General features: G+C 40.7%; 1 protein-coding gene across 2 annotated transcripts in view; it reads left to right on the top strand.

Annotated features, from left to right (window-relative positions):
- Positions 1-20,241, top strand: part of LOC135212025 (bifunctional 3'-5' exonuclease/ATP-dependent helicase WRN-like) — a 279,239-nt gene that overhangs the window by 32,751 nt on the left and 226,247 nt on the right. For both annotated transcript variants that reach the window (XM_064245317.1, XM_064245319.1), the window contains exons 3-5: positions 6,066-6,209; positions 7,745-7,885; positions 10,344-10,461. In XM_064245317.1, coding sequence (XP_064101387.1) covers positions 6,066-6,209; positions 7,745-7,885; positions 10,344-10,461 — 403 coding nt within the window. The remainder of the gene's footprint in view (positions 1-6,065; positions 6,210-7,744; positions 7,886-10,343; positions 10,462-20,241) is intronic.

The raw sequence follows: 20,241 nt of genomic DNA, 5'->3' as shown, positions 1-20,241 counted from the left end.
AGTTAGTCCCTCACGGGCGTCTTCTCAGTGGAAACTAAAGGATTGCTGGGCACAGGCACGGGATCCACAATCCTTCCTGTTTCCTCTCATGGAGGAAGTAAGGGAGGACCTGGCCTGGTTGGCTAGACGACAGGAACCTGTGCCCCTTCGCACTCCCCCATCCGGAAATGCTGCTGTTCTCAGACGCATCGACCTGAGGGTTGGGGCGCACACCTGGAAGAGTTGCTGGTTGCAGGAGTGTGGAACCATCATGACAAGCACCTTCACGTCAACTTCCTGGAACTCAAGGGTGCAATCCTCGCACTCCAAGAGTTCCGGGAACGACTGATGGGGACACTCAGTGGTGATGATGGAGCGAACAACAACCACGGTATTGGCAAATATGTCAAACAAACAGGGGGGTGGGCCTAGTGTACCTCCCATTGCACCAGTTGACGATGCAGGTGCACGAGTGGGTTCCGTAGCTCACTCGGTGGAGCTGTCAGCCAGATACATTACCAGGCAAGAGGAATGTAGTGGCATACAAGCTCAGCTGCCAGAATCAGGTGATTGGGACTGAATGGTCTATACATCCAATGTGGTGGAAAGGCTCTTCGACCTGTGGGGGCATCCAGTTGGAACGGTACCACAAGCAGTTCAGTCCCTGTGTCTTCACGGCTGGCGGTTTATCCACCATCTCTTGCGAGCGAGAGGCTTTTCCTTTTCGCCGAGCAGCAACAGAGATGGCTGGTTACCTCAGACAGTCCTCTGCAGCAGTATACCAGGGAAAGTGGTTTGTCCTCTGGTGGTTGTTGTCGTAGATGGGTCTCTCTCTCCACTCAGAGCCACTCTTCAGCAGCTAGCAGACTCCTTGTCTTTCTTCGCCGAGAGAAGCCCTCTCTGTCTCCACAGTTAAAGGCTACAGAGCCCCCTGCCATGGCCCACTAGTCCTTAAACTGCGAGGAGTCAACATTTCCACTTCCATGGAAATTATCATTCCTAATGAGGAGCTTGAAGAAGTCTTCCCCACCCAGGGAACTCAGGTCCCCCCAGGTGGGATGTGACTCTCGTCCTTAGAAGCTTGACTCGCCAGACCCTATGAGCCCGCTCCGAGAGTTGTCAGACAGGGATCTGACCCTCAAGACCGTCTTTCTGGTGGCCCTGGCATCGGCGAAGAGAGTAGGAGAACTCCATGGTCTTTCCTTCGATGTTGAGCACTTGAGGGGATGGGGATCAGTTACGCTCGATTTCGTCCTGGACTTCGTAGGCGAAGACTCGGAACCCTTCGGATCCCTGATACCAGGTTCGAGTCCTTCACAATCCCCTCCCTGGAAGACTTCACCAACAATGATGTGGATGAGATGCTGCTTTGTCCTGTGAGGGTGCTACGGCGCAATCTGAAGGAAAACTCGACACCTCGACACTGTTTCTTTCTGGCTTCGTGAGGTAATCTGGAAGGCGTATGACTCAGACAGGAATGCCGACACCAGTACCCTTCGTCCGAGAGCCCACGAAGTCAGAGGCATTGGTCCAACCCTTGCATTCTGCAAGAACTTGTCAGTGGCACAGGTACTGAAGGGCAGGGGTTTGGGCCAACCAGACCACCTTCACCTCCTTGTACCTTCGGGATATGCCCACAGGTCCTTGGACACTTCTCTGGGACCTGTGGTGGCTGCTCAACAAGTTGTGTAGCTTACCCAGCTCCTTTACCGGACAAGGTAGCACATCTCATCCTTGTGAGACTGCATGAATGGAGAGTGAATGAGAGTGTGACTGGCTTCTCTTCCTCCTCTTTTTCTTCCCTCTCCTTGTGGGCAGAGGTTAGTGGTCATCACACTCTGGACAGGATGCTGATGCAGGTAAGCTACGTGACCGAGCTCCATTCCCTAACAAGGGGGGAAGCGGACACACTGAGAGACAAACCCAAGACTTATATTTGGCTCTTACGTAGGACCTAGTTCAGGCTTTGTTATTGCATTGAGAGACACGCTTGCTTCCTTCTTATGAATTGGTCCAGAGGTCTGACCACTGATCTTGCAGTGCACACTCCGATCAGTTGGACAGAGGCTAGGTTCGCTCCCTTTGCTCTTACGACCAGGGAGGGAACCCAGGTCGGGCGAACACCAGTCTGTTCAGAAGACTCGGATTCCACCCCCCCACCAAATTAGTGAGTCTTCCTTATGTAAAGGACGAGGGTTTGTATTACGTGTCGGAAACAAATCAAAATTTTGGAATTAATTGTATTTTTCCTAACTAATTACCCAACCAAAAAAAAAAAAAAAAACAAAAAAACCTGAGGTCCTTTACACATAGTCCCACCTCATGCCACCCCTCACTCTGTTCCTGGACCTAAAGCAAAGTGACATGTTTACTTCCAGTCGGGCGGGACTCCTGACCATCGGACAAGCAGTTACTACCGAACTACCTTGTTAGAAATCTTACAACGGTCCAGCTGGTGCTAAATAGCAATTCCTTATGTAAAGGACCTCAGGTTTGTATAGTTAGGAAAAGTACAATGTTTTAATTTAAGTATTGTGATTTTAACTCTTCCTATCATGGTTTGCAATGAAATTTAGATATAACCCTCCAGATTTTAACGTAACCTGTTTGAGCCTTTTGGTAAGGCAACCCTTAAGAACTTTGAAGACACCTTTCTTTTAGCTCTTGCTGGAGCAAAGTGTTAGTGAGCTTTAAGCCCTTTCTTGTATGTGGGTTTTGTTCTAGTGGCAACCCATCTCTTTTCTTTGATTGCTCAGAGAAAAAATTTTGAAGTGAAAACACTTCAGATTTGTGACAGTGCCTAGTTTAACTGCTTTGGAAGGCTATGAAGAAGTGGCTGTCTTTTGTACAGTCTGAACTCTTAAGGGTTTATGTTAGTAAGCTTCAAGCCCTTTCTTGTATGTGAGCCTTTGTTCTAGTGGCAACCTCTCTCTTTCATTCCTTACAGAAAAGATATAGAAGTGAATGCCCTTCCCAGATTTGTGACAGTGCTTAATTTAATAGCTTTGCTAGGCAATGAAGAAGTTGCTGTCTCATGTCCAGTTAGGACACTTCAGGGTTTACCTTTAATTAGATGAGTTTAGTATTTATAAGGGTTTACCTGGACAGGCATAAACCTTTAAGAGGAGGAGTTTAAGTATTTATCTGTTGTGTTAGGAGACCAAACACTCCTGTTTCCAAGAATGCTTAAGTCAATGCACACAGTTGATTCCTGAGCTTGTACCATTTGTGAAAATAATCCTCGTGGTTTCCGTACTGTAAGCACGTCTTTATTTCCTTTAAAACCTTTCACTAGAAAAGGTTGTCGCGCAGCTCAAGGGAGATATAATTGTTGCTGACTCATATTATCTGCAAAATGTTCAAATTTAGCATGAAGTGTCAAGCCGTTAGTCCTGTCATTGCAGCAGGGACTCTTTCTCCTGAACCAAATATGATGGTCTCCTTTCCTTCTGTCTTATTGTTAGTTGTAATGAAATCCTGCTATTGAATTTTGGGAGCATGAATAGTACAAATTAGTGTATAGGAGTGCAACTTCATATATGAAGGTAGTTATGGGTTTTAGTTTTGGACTGTCGGCTATGCGCTTTTGACTCAGAAACAGGAGTCGTCAGTACTCTACGAGGTAGTCCTTTTTTCCCCGCAAGGATCCTCTGACAAGTCAAGCTACAAGTGTCTTACTCTCTGTTTTGGTTCCAACTTCTGGTGACATTACTTGCCAATAAGGATCACACAACAGGCAGGAATGTTGAGAAGCTTTTTTCCCACTCATCAAAAAATTTTTGTTTGCTTGGCGAACAATGTTTTTCTTGCTGCACTAACCCACCATCCTCATGTAGTGTGGTAGTCAGCTAACTTGTACAGTAGGTAAGCATAATTCCATACAACGAAAATTTTCATGATAAGATTACTTATTTGGAAACTTACCTACTGTTAAAGTGAAAACCAACCCAACCTCTGTACTAATCAGAAAAACTGTCACTTTACTTCCTTTCAGAGAAAAAGATAGTAAGCCAGTAGCACTGCACGTGGCTTGTAGGTTCCTTAGTCTTAGCAGCTAATTGTATCAGTTTACAATAGCTACAAGCTATAATATAGCAGGGCTGGGAATGCAAGAACTAATTATATATTGTATAATGTGATGTGTGTTTGTGAAAAAAATGACCAAATTTGAGTGAAGGAGAAAGAACTCAATTGAAGAGAAAAAAAGCAGACAGTCTGCATTGGAATGTCAAGTTCCCTAATGGTTGTGCTGCAAGTGGATTATTTTTTTATAGACTAAAAACTCATACAGTATATACAGGCAGTCCCCAGTTATCGGCGGGCTCGATTATCGGCGGTCCGGTTTTATGGTGCTCATCTAGCGCCACAACAGGCCAAGTTCCGGTTATTGGTGCCATAAGGTGCCTTATCCTGCCATAACATAGCTAACAGAGGTCCCATAATGTTTGCTTTATGGTGCCAATAACCAGTTTTGTCCCCCCCCCGGCGCCAGAAGCCCCATTACGGCGCCATGAATCACCGAGTTTCGGTTGATGGTGGTTTTCACTTATCAGCACCCCCTCAGGAACGGAACCCCCGCCAATAACCAGGGACTGCCTGTACCTGGCAACTCACTCTGGAAAACCCAAAATGTCCAAGGTTGTTATCCTGACATTTGAATGGATTGGGCAAAAAATGATCTGCAGGCTCTTCTTTGAAGTCTCATGTTGCTTAGGCATCTTCATCGTTACCAGATACGAAGTAGATGAAGGAGAAAAGTTAGCAGATGCCCTGAAAAATAATTTGGTTGTAAAATTTATATCCTCATTTTGAAAAATACCCAACATGTCATATCCATCTACTCAAAATCTACATATTTGGCCATGTCTTGATGAATGGGGGTAAGGGGGTGGCCTTGAATATAAAGGGTTCTGCCATTGGTTCCTAAATCACTGAGGCCTTGTCCCACCTGAGTAACTTTGCTCAGGGAGGTGGTACAAATAGTGGACACCCCAACAACTTGACTAGGGACTTGATGAAGAGGAAATTGGATGGTTTCAAAATGGAACATAGGAGAAAGCAACGGAAAAACGGTTTATTTCAAAATTAAGTTCAGAACGGCCTACTGACAAGAACCAGTTGCTTTTTGGATTATGGTCACTAGTGAATTATCACCTAGTCTTCACCCACCCAAACTTGGTAACCAGTCTTATGATGAGGAACAACACTGGTCACAGGGTTCCCAAGAATAAAGGATCAGCACAAGTTGACATTCTCAGAAGAGGCATGGTAGCCTCTTGATTATCACCATAAGGTTTCTGGTTTGATCCTAGTTACTCTGGTACATGCCTGAACCTGTTAAATATTGCAGATAGTCACAAGTCTGATACCAAAGCTCAGACGACCTCACTCACTTTAACCAAAATACCTTCTCGGTCTGTGTAAGGTGATGGTTTTATTTCCATGAACACATAGGAAATTATTAAAATCATTTATAGATAGAAGCCATTGCTTTTAAAGTCCTTTCCTCAGCTCCCATAAAAAGTTCCTCGTTGGAAGAGTGGTTTACGTGCTCGCCTACCAATTCAGTAGTTGTTAGTTCAACTCCCTGCTCTGCCAAAGTGGAATCAGAGGAATTTATTTCTGGTGATTAGAAATTCATTTCTTGATATAATGTGGTTCAGATCCCACAGTAAACTGTAGGTCCTGTTGCTAGGTAACCAATTGGTCCCTACCCACAAAAATATATATCTAATCCTTCAGGCCAGCCCTTGAAGAGCTGTTAATCAGCTCAGTGGTCTGGTTAAACTAAGCTATACTTAACTTAGCTCCCATAAAGTGAGACCAGCCCCCTCAAACTGAAGTAGGGCCTTTATGCCTGTCTATTGCAAGTACTGGTAGGAAATGGGAGGTACCTCCATGGTAACACTGACTTTCTTATAGGTTACTCATCAGTAATAGTAATCTTGGACTGGAAGATTTGTCATAAACTGTCAATGAAAGGTCATTTTTAGAACCATTGAAAGGTTTGTTTTATAAGGATAAAACTTTCCAGATTTTTGTTTTATGAAATATTAATAATACTTCTGGCATCTTTTTTGTTTCAGGACAGAACAACTGTTCAAGATGAAGATATAATTCCTGCAGACATTGAACAACCCTCCCAGGATCACTTGAAAGTCCTGCATGATTCTTTTGGACACAAATCCTTCCGCCCTATGCAGTGGCAAATCATCCATGCAGTTTTACAGGTACAGTACTTTGCTTTAGTATTTTGTCATTTGTAAATACATGGTAATAATCCAGTGGTATCACCACTGGATGCATTGGTGTGTCTCGATCATGCTTTGCATGGTTGGTCTTGGGATTCGGTGCGTGTGTTTGCTCAGGATTATGCCAGACTGAAGAAGAATTTAAAAAAAGTGTAAGAGTGGCAGAGATCTCATGAATGGGATGGTATGAAGGTAAACATAGGTAAAAGTGAGGTTATAGTGTCCAACGAGTTGGGAGGGGATAAGTTATTTATATAAGATGAAAGAAGCCTAGCTTTAAAACAGCAGAAAGTTTTGAAGTATATATGATTTACTTGAGGTCCGGAGGGGGAATGTGAACCTGAGGTTCAAGCAGGATAATAACAGTTATGGGGGAAATAGAGGGCGATGCCAGGATTTATGTGTAAAAAAGAATGCCAAATAAACTAGAAATAAAAATCTGTTGTGTTTTCATCAGACCTGTGATGATATAGGGTTCAGAAACATGAGCATTAAGAAGGGTGAAAGAACAGAATTTGAGCAGAGATGAGGAAGCTGCATTGAATGTTGTGGTCTTGCTGTGTAAGGGCTATAAAATGGGAGAAGTGGTTAAGATTACAGATATAAAAAGAGTTGAGATTGAGATGGTTTGGTTGTGTGGTAAGGATGAGTAAGTGGGAAGAAAAAAGAAGGATTGAAAGAAACCTGTTAAGGGTAGAAGGTTGAAAGGCAAGAGAGTAGATGGCATGATAAAATGAGGGAGGATTTGAAGAAGTGTTTAGCAGAGGAAGATGCCTTTGGCAGGAAAAGTTTAAGAAGATGCATAAAGGCAACCGACCCCTTAGCTAAAGGATAATGGTAGGGATGGAAAAAAGATTTTTTTTTTTTTTTTCTTACACAGTGGCTAAAAGTCAACTATTTTCGGTTCAGAATACATATGTTTCTGTTTTGTATGTGATCCTTTCTGTGTAACTTAGCAACAGATTTTTCTTTTACATGGTAACTACTCATGGTTTTTATTAATTTTCAAAATAATCTTAGTAGAAACTTAAAACTTTCCTTTTTTAAATTTGTGTAAACAACATTATTGTATACGTATGAGAGGTGTTAATTTTTGTTGAAGTTATTTGTGTACAATTATGTGACAAGGATTAGCCAGTTTTCATTATGATAATGTCAAGGAAATGCTTTTTTTTTTATGTTCTCACATTTTTCTGTGTTGATTTAATTTACTTGTTAAATTTCTCTAACCCAAAGAACCAAAAAACCCAATGTGTTCTGTTGGTGACCAGCACTTCATGGTTGTGGAATTGCTGGTCAGGAAAGGTTGATTGTTTCAGTGGTAAAGCTATTAGATCATTTAAAGGCATTTTGAAAGCCACTTATGTCAGTGTCATGGAGTTGTCATAGTCATACAAACTCCATTTTACCAGACAATAGGTATTTTGCCATGCAGACTGAGAGCATTGTTCCAAAAATCATTAGGTAAGAACGATATCCCACGTTTGTATCGCATATGTATTTTTTTCTTACAGGGACGTGATAATTGTGTTGTTATGGCAACTGGTTATGGAAAAAGTTTGTGTTACCAGTTTCCTGCTGTATACACAGAAAGTGTAGCAGTTGTGGTTTCTCCTTTAATATCTCTAATGCAGGATCAGGTTTTAGCTCTACAGGTATGTTGATAACAGATAAGTTTGTTTTTTGTTAGGCTCATTGATGAAGAAAGATAATTAGTGTATGAAATTATATACAGTCCGACCTCTAAAACTGGCACCCTTGGGACCAGGCCACTGCTGAATCACAGAAAATCCCAGATGACAGAAATAATCCCTAAAAAAAAACCATTTGTAAACAAAGTCTTGACAACTCATTCCACATATATGTTGGTGTTATCCAATCACAGAAAAGGCAGTTATTAGAAAAATAGAACAATTTTATTACAGATTAACTTCTGTTGGAGCAGCAATCATCTTTGATGATAAAAATACAACTATTACTAAGGTATTGGTGCTTACCTGAATGTAATGCACACTATTACAAAGGTTATAGGTACTTACATGATTGGAAATGTATAAGAGAAAATAAGGAAGTTGCTGAGAGATGTGGTGTCCAATAGGCATGGAAATGGACAGAGATATCAAGGGTTGAAATATATTTGCAATATGATGAGCATAGGAGAGGAATGGTTAGTCAGATAATTATGGGATATCGAAATAGCAAGATAACAACCAATTGAAAGGCTCAGAAAATCATGGAGAACAGGTATTTTAAAGGCTTTTTCCAAATAAGAATTCAGGCAAAATTTGCATCAGAGAGAATAGGTGACACATTGTATGTCTAAATAAAAAAAAAGGATTAATATCTTCTTACAAATGGTGCAACTAACAACTTGTGCACTAGATTTATCTTACAACACAATGTTAAAAATCAGCTTTTTTATTTCTTAATTTTTTATATTTATTAATTTTTACTTTTGATCCAGACAAAAATATGGTCAACTAGAGTGGAATGTGGCTGTACTTTTAATCAAGGTTACAATAAACTCTCTCTCTCTCTCTCTCTCTCTCATCTCTCTCTCTCTCTCCTCTCTCTCTCTCTCTCTCATCTCTCTCTCTCTCTCTCTCTCTCTCTCACTGGAGTTGCAATAGGGGTAGAAGGTAAAAATCTAGATTGTGCCCCTGGCGTTCCATGTCCATGCTGTCCACTCCTTTGTTATAATCATTTGGTTGGACTGATTCTTCCTGGAATTTTTCTGATACATTGTTTGGGGTCAAGGATTCCTCCAGGTTCCTCATGGCTGTCTTGGTAATTTTCAAGTCCACCTTGCTGGAGAATTCATATGCTTGCTTTTCCTTGAATAGAAATGGATAAAAAAAAACTGGAGATTGACATAAAGCCCAAAACAAGAAAATCTCAAAGTCAGAATAAAATAACTTTGGCACATTTGGTGAGATGATACAACCTACCAGTGTTGCTCAATTAAAGCAAGTCAAAAGATATCACTATAATCTTGACCTTTACAATGTCCTACATCAATTTGGTGCTTTCAGGCGGCAACAAACTGCTTGCTTGCAAGACCCACCCCTACTTGTTGCCATTTAGGTTGGAAAAATACAGAATAAAAAATGCAAGTTCAAGGGTGAAAAGGTACAAAAAGGCAGGGAAAAATCAAACGTATCCTGTGCAGCACACTACAAATTAATCCTAAATAAATTTATACCAAAATTCCTAAAAATAGCAAAAAGTAAATAGGAAAATGTTTCAGAATTGTTAACCAGCTAACCTAAGTAATGTAAAGAGCTATACCTCATTAACTCACTCCTGAAAACTGAAGTAATATCAAAAATAACCAAAAATACTCTGAAGAATTGCTGCTTTGACAATTAACTGCTGCAGATAAATCAATCTCATACAACTCAAGTGGTATATAATTACAGATATAACTTGAAAACAAAATGCTGGCTACTGTGTAGAATGAATTCAACAAAATCTGAATTCTTTCTGCAACATAACATGAATAATGCTAGGAGTCTTTATAATTGTGATAAGTATTAGTATTAAGAGAAAGTTTCAAAACACATCCTAGTCAGAATTGATAAGTAGTTTTTGATATTGTTAATGATTGTACTGTATTTGGCCATAGATGAAGAACACTGAAATAATGAGATGAATGTTTTTCCTAATGATATAGTTAATATTTTTGTTGCTTGAATAATAAACAAAACTTGTATTTATAATTACATTTGCTAATAGCATTGTTAATAGACAAGATTAGAATTTGTGAGAGAAAAATTATTTGTTGATTTTAATGGATTTTTATTAGATTACATTGAAGCAGTTTAACTATAAGTAATTTGGTATATTATGTTATGGGCAAAATGATAAAATTTAAGTAACACTGCCCAATTTTCCTCTAAAATCTAAAAAGGTTAGGAACTGATTCTAGATAACTCTTTATTTGATACCTACATATATAGTTTTAGATGTTGTACATGTAGATATAATGGCTAGTTTCACTAAGAATTTGCATATTGAAGATGTAGAAGAGCTTTTCTGTGCTTGTATTAATATAAGGTTTATTGGTATAAAAGTTAGATATGATGTTTTTATATTAATTTTTTACCATTGCAGGCTTCCAACATAGAGGCTTGTCTGTTGGGTAGCGCTCAGACAAACAAATCAAATGTTTATTCAGATATGTTTGCTGGTAGATACAGAGTTGTTTATGTTACTCCTGAGTTTGTGGAAGGCAAGTGATTGAGGTATTTTTGTTAATGTATTTATTTCATATATTTCTTTGCCATGTAATTGTTTATTAGACTTAAGTGTACATATGTTGTTGAAATTAGGTTGAAACTTTGTGTATACCCCAAAATAATAGCTACTGTATACACCTGTGTAGCACGTGATCTCTCATATCATGCGACCCCCAAATTTTCACCCTTAAAAAATTATTTTATCACGTATCTCACATATCATACGAGTTGAATTTACGAGACCAAATAACAATAGGCTAACCTCTTTTCCTCTTTATCTATTCCATTTTTTAGTTATGCTAACCCTTTTTCATCCATTTCTTTATCTATCCCATCATCTAGTTAAGTTTAAAAAAGTAAAAGAAATGCCAAAAGTATTGGTAGTAATGTTATACTTGTTGTATAAACGCATACAGCCATAAACAGCTGAATTACTATGAACACTCTAAACCAATAACAACAGCGTTTTTGCCTGGATTTCAACCATTGTACGATAGTAAAAAATTACCGTATATATGTTACAAATGACGTTAAAGAGAATAGGACTGATATATTCTTACATTACTATATCCTTACTCGCTATGTAGAAAAGATTGGCAAGGACATATACTGCTAAATCTAACCTTAAAGTTTTAGCTGAAGCTGAGGAGAGAATGTTGACCTGCCAGTGATTGTTATCGTGCATCGGCAATGTGGATGAAACTCGCAAACTTCGGTTATAGTACCATCAAACTCGACCAGACAAAATTTGAGAGAAACGTGTTTTAATCAAAACTATTGGGCGTGAAAGAACACATTTCACTGTTTTCAATCCAATAAAAGATAAATAAGTAAAGCTTGTAGTATTCTGATGAGATTAAGTGAAAAATATCGAACAGAATCTGTTGATTTTTGTTTACTGTGTAAACCAATGTTTTGATTAGGAAATCAGCTGAGGGCAAATGCGAGGTAAGTTTGTTTTGCTGAATTGAACTCAAATCAGAGCGGTTTTCTTGCTTCCAGTTAGCACAAGTGAATCTCAAGATATACTATTTGTATAGGACAAGGTTATTTTACGTTATACGAAGTGTTTTCAAGTCAAAATATCACCTAAATATTTATCGTTTGTGATCGAAATTTAGTGATTTTTTTCGTTCACAAACGATACATATTTAGGTGATATTTCGACTTGAAAACACTTTGTATAACGTAAAATAACCTTGTCCCATATATAAATAGAATATCTTGAGATTCACTTGTGCTAACTAGAAGCAAGAAAGCTGCTCTGATTTGAGTTCAATACAGCAAAACAAACTTACCTCACATTCGCCCACAGCTGATTTCCAAACCATAACATTGATCGCCATGTTTGTATTTTATAATACAAACAAAGAGTAATATGATAATACATATAATATTACTGGATGCAGTGAAGTGAAGCATAACTTTTTAAAAGATCCATGGATAAGATGCATATTCATTATGTTTGTATTTTATCATATGATACTAATATGTGATTATTACATACTCTAATTTTATATCTCGGGTATGATGCGACCCCCTTAAAATTAACTCCAAAATTAGGTCTTCAAAAGTCGCATGATATGTGAGTATATATGGTACTTTGTTCATACGCGGAACAAACCATCAGTCTTAACATTAGGATAATCTTCTTATGCCAGCTGGAAACTGGTTAAAAGCAATCAAAGATTGTACAGCAAGGGATCTGTGGTATCTGGCAACTCATGCGTATACGAATTTTTCACACAAACCCATGGAAATTGTCCCAGAATCTTTAGTCCCTCTTGTTACCAGTTTGTAATAATGTATACACAAGACAGATCCTGGTCCTAAACAGCCATCACAAGACAGATCCTGGTCCTAAACAGCCATCTCTCATTATTCATGCATTTGTGATATTTACTACCTTGAAGTTCTTGGAAATGTTAGAATACTAAAGTTTTTCCTCTCTCATTAATAAAAGGGTGAGCAACTAGATCAGTTGTTGTCCCCAAGTTGAGAGTTACTAAGAAATTTATTCAAGCACTAGACTACTCGTTTGTTCAAAGAGGAGGAACAGTTATGTTATGTTTCAAGTCTTTTGTTAGCTTTGCATTGTGTTCCTTGTGTACTGTGGATAGGTTTTGGTAATTTTTTATCTAGGAGAGTTTGTGGTTCCAAAATTAGTCTAAATCCATTGGAAGATGCTGGCTTTAATATTTTTTTTTTATATTGATATACCTTCATCTTGTTTACTTCATTTACTGAGTTATGTGTTCTTATTTGTTTTTTTTTTTATGTTATATGCCAAAGATAGTTTCTCTCCCTCAGGAAGAAGTTGTATCCGAGAGAGACTAAGATAATTATAATATGCAAAGATTGAGGGAAATACGGAAGAGAGCTGTATGCCCATGCTCCAATCCTCTTAAAATGACGGAAAGAGACACGACGACAATCACGACTGACCCTGCAAGCAGAAGGGAAGATTGCCCCGTTCCGCCATTTAAAAATGTTGTCCGGACATCCCAAAACACACACTTCTGAAAGACTAAAACTTTACAAGGTTCCCAAACATGTATGAAAAGATAAATAAAACATAGATGTCGATACACATATCGAAATTAAAACTAAATTAAAACACAACCAAAGAAAGGGGTCCTGTCTTCCTGAAGGCAATACTCTCTAGGAGACGGACCAGCTTATCACACAACGCAAGTGATGCCGATGCAGAGTGAAAGCAAAAGTATCTATCTTGAGGAATGTCAACACGGTAAACAAGGATGGCTTGTCTAAAAAACGTTGATGTCCCTGAAACTTGTGGGAAGTGCAGGCTAAGATAAAAAAAACGGCTTGGAAAACAAGAGTGTAGTGAAACTCCGCTTTCCATGGCGGTAAAAGAAAGACCGAACCAATTGCGGGGTACGAGCTTGGTCATTGGCCAAACATCCACCATGTATGTGCATGAGTTGCCAAATGCCGCAGATTCCTTGTTTTCTTGTCTTTGATTGTTTTTACGGTTTCCAGGTAGCGCTAGAAGATTATCCTATTGTTAAGACCTCAGGTTTTGTTAGCTACAGAAAATACAAATTGATTAAAAAATTTTACATATTTCCTCTTCATCAAGTGCTAAAGAAATTTGCTTTAGTTTCATGGTAGGTCACTGAAGAAGAGATAATTCTCTTCGCCATTACTTTAGGACAAGAATGATCCCTGGTCAACAAACCAAAGTTTGACAGGAGTGTGAATCCATGCCAAAGCACTCATGACCCTGCAAAACGAGACCTCATAGGTTCTGGATTGCATGTAACATCTTGGAGTTGAGGAGGCAGCAGAAACCAGAGGATAAATGTGTCAGCTGTAGAGCCCAGAGCTGTAGAACGCCCCATGGCTACTTGATAAACATGGTGTTTTGTTCATGAAAACTTACCTGTCAGATATATATAGCTGTATTTCCGAAGCTGTATTTTCCGAAGTCCGACAGAAATTAAAAAACTTACGACACGTACGTGGGAGTCAGGTGGTTAGTACCCCATTCCCGCCGCTGGGAGGCGGGGATCAGTACCATTCCCATTTTCTATTCATAATTTTTCTGTCGCCGGTGTTGTAAACACAGTTTTCAGCACCTCCGTCTTGAATTAAGGAAACTTGGCTACTGTAAGTACCCCACCCTTTTTGATTTTTGGTATCTTGACTTTTGGATCGGTGGCTAGGCACACGTTAATTGTGGATTTGATTGATTTTGGCTTGATTTCTCTTTAAATAAGATGTCTGGTTCTAGTTCGGCTAGCGCCAGGTTTTAGTTTTGCCTAAGAGTGATTGTCGAGGTAGGCTACTGAAAGCATCAGTAGACCCTCATACTTGTGTAAGAGTTGCAGAGAGCATGATTGTATGTATGAAAGTCGCTGCAAGGAATGTGAGTGTCTTTCTGATTCTGGATGGAGAGCGTATGAGTCCTATCTTCATAAGCTTGAACGGGATAGGTTAAGGAGGTCTTCCTTCAGGAGCGTTTCAGGTAAACGTCAGGAAGTTCATGTTTCTCCTACTAACCTCCTTTAATCACTACAGTAGGGCCTCGTTAATCACGGGGGATAGGGCCCAGAACCCCCCGTGATAAGTAAATACCCGTGTTATCCTGGTACCCCACCCCCCCTGGAAAATTGCTTTAAAAAAAAAAAAAAAAAAAAAACCGCCCTACTTTTAAATAATTAAAAAAAACCCCACCCAAGGACCACCCCCCCTATTTTCAATGTTTATATAACTGCCTACTTTTAGTTCAAGCACCAAATATTTCTTCAACTATCACCTTAAACTAAATTCAAGACAGTTTCAAAGTTATTCTTTCCTATCTTCAATTTCCCCTGTATCAGATCAGCAAACAAAATTATAATTACTAACAATTCCTTTCTATTTCATGATTTGGCTGCTGCACCAAACTTAAAGTACATAGTATATCTATTTCGTGAATGAACATATTTATGATAAAAAACATGATTTACTGTAATGATTACAGCACCCAACTATAATATTAATGTTATAAACAGCAAAAATACAGCAATAAAAATCTAGTTTTGTCTTTTGTTTACGTTTAGAATCAGCTGATGGACGTTTAATTACCGAAAGAATTATTTTGGAAAACAATTTAGTTGCTAAATGAAACGAATTTATTTTAATGCAATTATTATTATTATTATTAAAACTTTGCAAATAATAGTTTAATGATATTATATTATTATTAATTAAACTTTGCACATAATAGTTTATGATATGGATACAGTAATCATATTTCATTGAGAGAGAGAGAGTGGGGGGGGGGGGGGGGATGAGAGAGAGAGGGGACGAGAGAGAGAGAGAGAGAGAGAGAGAGAGAGAGAGCAAAGGTTGTGACGAGAGTAACTTGAATAGCTTGAGATAGCAGCTTAGGACTGAGATAGCTTGGAGAGAGCAGCTTGGGACTAGAGTATTGTTGACTATCTTAGCTCGGGAATAACAATGAAAATTTGTATTTAAATATTTTATGATGATAAAGAAATGAAAACAATGGATAGTGAATGATATTATGATACAGTAATTCATATTTCATTGAGAGAGAGAGAGAGAGAGATGAGAGAACGAGAGAGAGAGAGAGGGGGGGGGGGAGAGAGAGAGAGAGAGAGAGAGAGAAGCTTGTGACGAGAGTGACTTGAATAGTTGAGATAGCAGCTTTAGGACGAGAATAGCTTGAGAGAGCAGCTTGGGACTAGAGTATTGTTGACTATCTTAGCAGGAGAATAACTATGAAATTTGTATTTTAGATATTTTAAGATGATAAGAAATGAAACATGGATAGTGATAAGATATTCTACTTGTATACTGTTATGTGATAATCATTCAGTCAACTATAAAAAGTTGTATGAAGCACAGTTTCGTAAATCACAGAAAATAAAAGTATAGCAACACATATTTTTATTCTTTCGGGGACCATCTTGTTCTTTTATTACGATAATAATAGATCAGTATTATAGTTTTTTTTCTATAAGTGATGAGAGAGAGAGAGAGAGAGAGAGAGAGAGGAGAGAGAGAGAGAGAGAGAGAGAGAGAGAGAGAGAGAGAGAGAGAGAGATTTTGCTATTTACATTCATAGTATTTGAAAATTTGTGAATGAGTTTTATTCTAAAAATGCATTTAGTCATGAAAAGAAGAAGAAAACAGTAATCAGCGAATCTTGCTCTATGATAAAATTCGTGATTTATGACAGAGTTTAGAGGATACTTACTAAAAATACATCGGTAACTTTGTAGAACGGTGACGTCAACGGTGGTCATATGTATTTTTTTCGTGAGTGAATATACATTTATGATAAAAAATAGTTACTGTATTGCTTAGAGGAACCATATTGTAATATTAATGTAATCACATCAAAAATGAAGTAATCATTGTTCATTTGTATACCGAAACATGTAAATTGTATTTTTGTTCCTTTTGAAAAATGGATTCCCCCAAGGAATTATTCCTTGAAGAGGCTTTTAATTATGAAGATATGCCAATAATATATAAGATTTGCATTTTATTCGAATATATGACCAATAATATATAAGGGTAAAAATGGTTTTATTACGTTTACGCTTCGTCGCCGATTGCAAACAAAAAACATACGATAATCTATTCGTTTGTATGACTGCAGTGTTCAGAGAAGTGATTACTTATACCAAAACATAATGAAGTTCGAATTGAAAATTTATGTTTCCTAAATGTTATTACTACTGTAATTAAACTACTACTATTAACATTTCTAAAAGGTTAAGAATGACAAAGGTGCTGTGAAGTGTAACTCAATGTTTACATTTCTGCTGGCCGCTCAACTACAAGTTGATGTCAATGACGTGGAATTATTCCATGAATAGGCTATATTATGAGATATTCCAATAATATATAAGGTGAGAATGGTTTTATTACTTTTTTATTGTCAGTTAATATCATAATGTGAATCTGTTTCATGCATTTGTTGGTTATCGGAAACGGACGACGGGCTTAGCCTACCACCGGACAAGCACGAGATGCTGTGATTCACACCAGGATATATAGACTGAGAAGTAGTCCAAGGAAAAAACCCGTGATTAACTGAATCCGTGATTGCTGATCCGCGACTAAGCGAGGCCCCACTGTACTCCTAACCCTGTAGTGTTTGCCTTCGGAGGGCCCTGAAACAGTGCTGTGGAGGGTAATACCCTTACGCTTATCTTAGAGTCGATTCGTAATTTAGAATCTAAAGTGCTCGCCTTAGAAGGCAAAAGTGAAGGTGCAAAGTGCAGTGACACTGCTCCTTCGTTTGTGGAGGGTGCGTCAGATCGGCCCCATTTCGCCTCTAGCCTTGACGCTGCCGGACTCCCAGGTTCAGGGAGAGGGCATGTCGAAACCTGCAGGCCGGGCCAGGGTTACGGGGAACGCCCACCGATGTGACGTTGCCTTCGGCAGTATCGTTTGACGCTACCCAGACTGTTCCAAGGAGCGTGCGCGTGCACGTCTCCTCAAAGAGTTGTTTTCTCTCTTCAGAGGCTTCCTTCCCAGCACAACAAGGGGTGGAGCTCTCAGTCTGTTTCACGCCCGCTGAAAAGGAGCGTTGGTGATCGTGACGCTTCACGTCCAGTTTTTGCTCTCGAGCGGCGATCTTCGCGTGAGAGTATGTCGCATCCTTCCCGCACAGAAGAAACGTAAGGAGTCATCGGATGATGAACTTTGTTGAGCGGGCCCACCCAGTCGCTCCCGAGCGCGTTCAAACGGCAGTTCCTGGGAGAAGAAGAAGGCGTCCCCATCGCCCCTCTCCTTCTCACAGGATCAGCCCGTCACCTGACAAGGAATCCTCTCCACTGAGAAGATCCTGCGCTCTTTGCAGCACACTTGCTGATGCTCTTTCTAAGGAGAGGGACGCAACCACGTCCCCGGAGAAAGGATGACCGTCTACCTGTGAAGAGATCTAGAGGTCTCCCTCTCCTTCTCCTCGCTCGTCTATCTCTCCACTTTCTTCCTGTCTAGAGTTCGTGCGACTCCCCAGCGGCTCTCTAGAGGACGTGAAGAGGAATTTACACGCTCTGCGCATGAAGCGGTATACCCGCTCGTAAACTTGCGGTGGCGAGATCTCGATATTTGCGTGGACGCTTCGGTGCAAGTTCAGGATCTTGACGCTCGTCGGAAGCCAAGCGAGCGCCAGTGACATCTAAGAGTGCACCGGCGGAAGCAGAGCGCACGCGAGATGTTAAGCGCGCTTTAAGTGAAACGTCATACGCACCGCCGGACCCGGACGCCAGCAGCGCGCGAGTGGACGCCATCCCGCGCTAGTAGCAGCCAGGCGAGCGCCAGTGGACCCAGGTTGGTCCAGTGGACGCCAGGTGTGCGCCAGCGGACGCTCGGGTGGACGAGGATGTGGATTTTCGTCGTCCACCCACCTGTTTCTGATGAGACTTTGCAAGTTACTTCGGGTCTTACAGAGACAACCGGAGTTTTCTATTAAGGAGTCAGCTTTGCCTTCCACTTCACAGCAACGCTCCTCTTGGAAACTTAGACCAGATAGTCTTAGTTCCGCCTTACTTCCTTCCGACTTCACCTGTGTCGGAAGCAGAGGTAGCGACGCTTCGGTTGAAGTTGATGATGTGAAACCTTTGGCGGCGGTCTCTTCTGATACCAGGTATTGACCCGCCTTCTTCAATCGGAGTTTGGAGATACTTTTCATCCTGAAGCTCCTCGCTCTCCTCCCTCCCGCAACTTTCTTCTTCCAAGATCACAAGGTCTCGGCATTTGTCAGAATGAAGAAGTCCCTTTCGACTAAGAGGGCTCTTCGTAAAGTCCATGACTGGATGGAGAAAAGGAAGTCTCAGGGAAAGACTTCTTTTGCCCTGCCAACCTTCGAGACTTAGTGGGAAAGCTGGCATTTTTTGGTACGAGATGGGAGAAGACGTAGGTATTAGACTTCCCTCGTCAGCCCAAGGAGACTTCGCAGCATTTTCTTGTGGATGCCTCGAGGAGGTCTCACCGTTTCCTCTTCGAAAGTTTCCTGGTCTACTACGAAATGGACCACCACCTTAAAGGCTTCTTTCGTACGTTAGAGGCCTTTAACTTTCTAGATTGGTGTCTGGGAGTTCTGGATGCCAAGTCTAGGAGTTCCGACTCGATTAGTCTGGGGGAGCTGTCCAGCGTAATGTCGTGTATGGACAAGGCCGTCAGAGATGGTTCGGAGGAGCTTACAGCTCACTTTTGCACAGGGCTCTTGAAGAAGAGATCCCTGTTTTGCAATTTTACAGCTAAATCTGTCTCTCCGTCAGGCAGCAGATTTGCTCTTCGCTCCTTTTTCGGATCATCTCTTCCCCCAGGCTATGGTAAAAGACATTGCTACCAGCCTACAGGAGAAGGCCACGCAAGATCTCCTCGCACAATCTTCAAGGAGACCTGTGGTTCCTTCGTCCTCGGGAGTTTCGATTCTCAAGAAATCGAAGCCCTTTCGAGGTAGTTCTTCCTCGAGACCAGCCCCTCGGGAAGAGGCAGGCATTCCAGAGGCAGAGCCACTGCGCTTGCCAAGAACAAGAAGTGAAACAGAAGTCCTTCAGTCACCGGTTGGAGCCAGGCTTCAGCTTTTTGCGCAAGCCTGGGAAGAGAGAGGTGCGGACAAATGGTCCTTGGACATCTTAAAGAAGGGCTACCGGATCCCGTTCCTGAAACCACCCCCCGCTGTCTACGACACCCAGGGACATGTCACCTTCTTATCGGGGGAGAAAAAGCAACAAGTGCTTTACGATCTGCTAGATCAGATGATCGTGAAACACGCCGTAGAACAGGTCTCCGACCTGAATTCCCCCGGATTTACAGCAGACTGTTCCTGGTGCCAAAGCAGTCGGGGGAATGGCGACCGGTACTCGATGTCAGCAACCTGAACCTCTTTGTCATCAAGCAGAGGTTCAAGATGGAGACACCTCAGTCAGTGATGGGAGCCTTAAGACCGGGGGATTGGATGGCTTCACTAAATCTCCAGGCCGCGTATTTCCACGTCCCCATCCACCCCCAGTCGAGAAAAAATACCTGCGGTTTGTCCTGAAAGGAAAAGTGTTTCAATTCAGGGCTCTCTGCTTCGGACTCAGCACTGCTCCGATGGTATTCACCTACGATGAAGAAAACATTGCGAGGTGGCTTCATCTTTCCAAAATCAGGATCTCTCTCTACCTGGACGACTGACTCGTACGAGCCTCCTCGAAAGACCGGTGTCTGGAGGACCTTCACAACTACCTGGTCTTTAACGAAGTCCCTGGGGCTTCTGGTGAACCTCGAAAAGT

This window comes from Macrobrachium nipponense, chromosome 40, assembly GCF_015104395.2.
Source record: "Macrobrachium nipponense isolate FS-2020 chromosome 40, ASM1510439v2, whole genome shotgun sequence".
NCBI classification, from domain to species: domain Eukaryota; kingdom Metazoa; phylum Arthropoda; class Malacostraca; order Decapoda; family Palaemonidae; genus Macrobrachium; species Macrobrachium nipponense.
The sequence above is the reverse complement of the archived record's forward strand: the minus strand, read 5'-3'. Positions and strand labels throughout refer to the sequence as shown.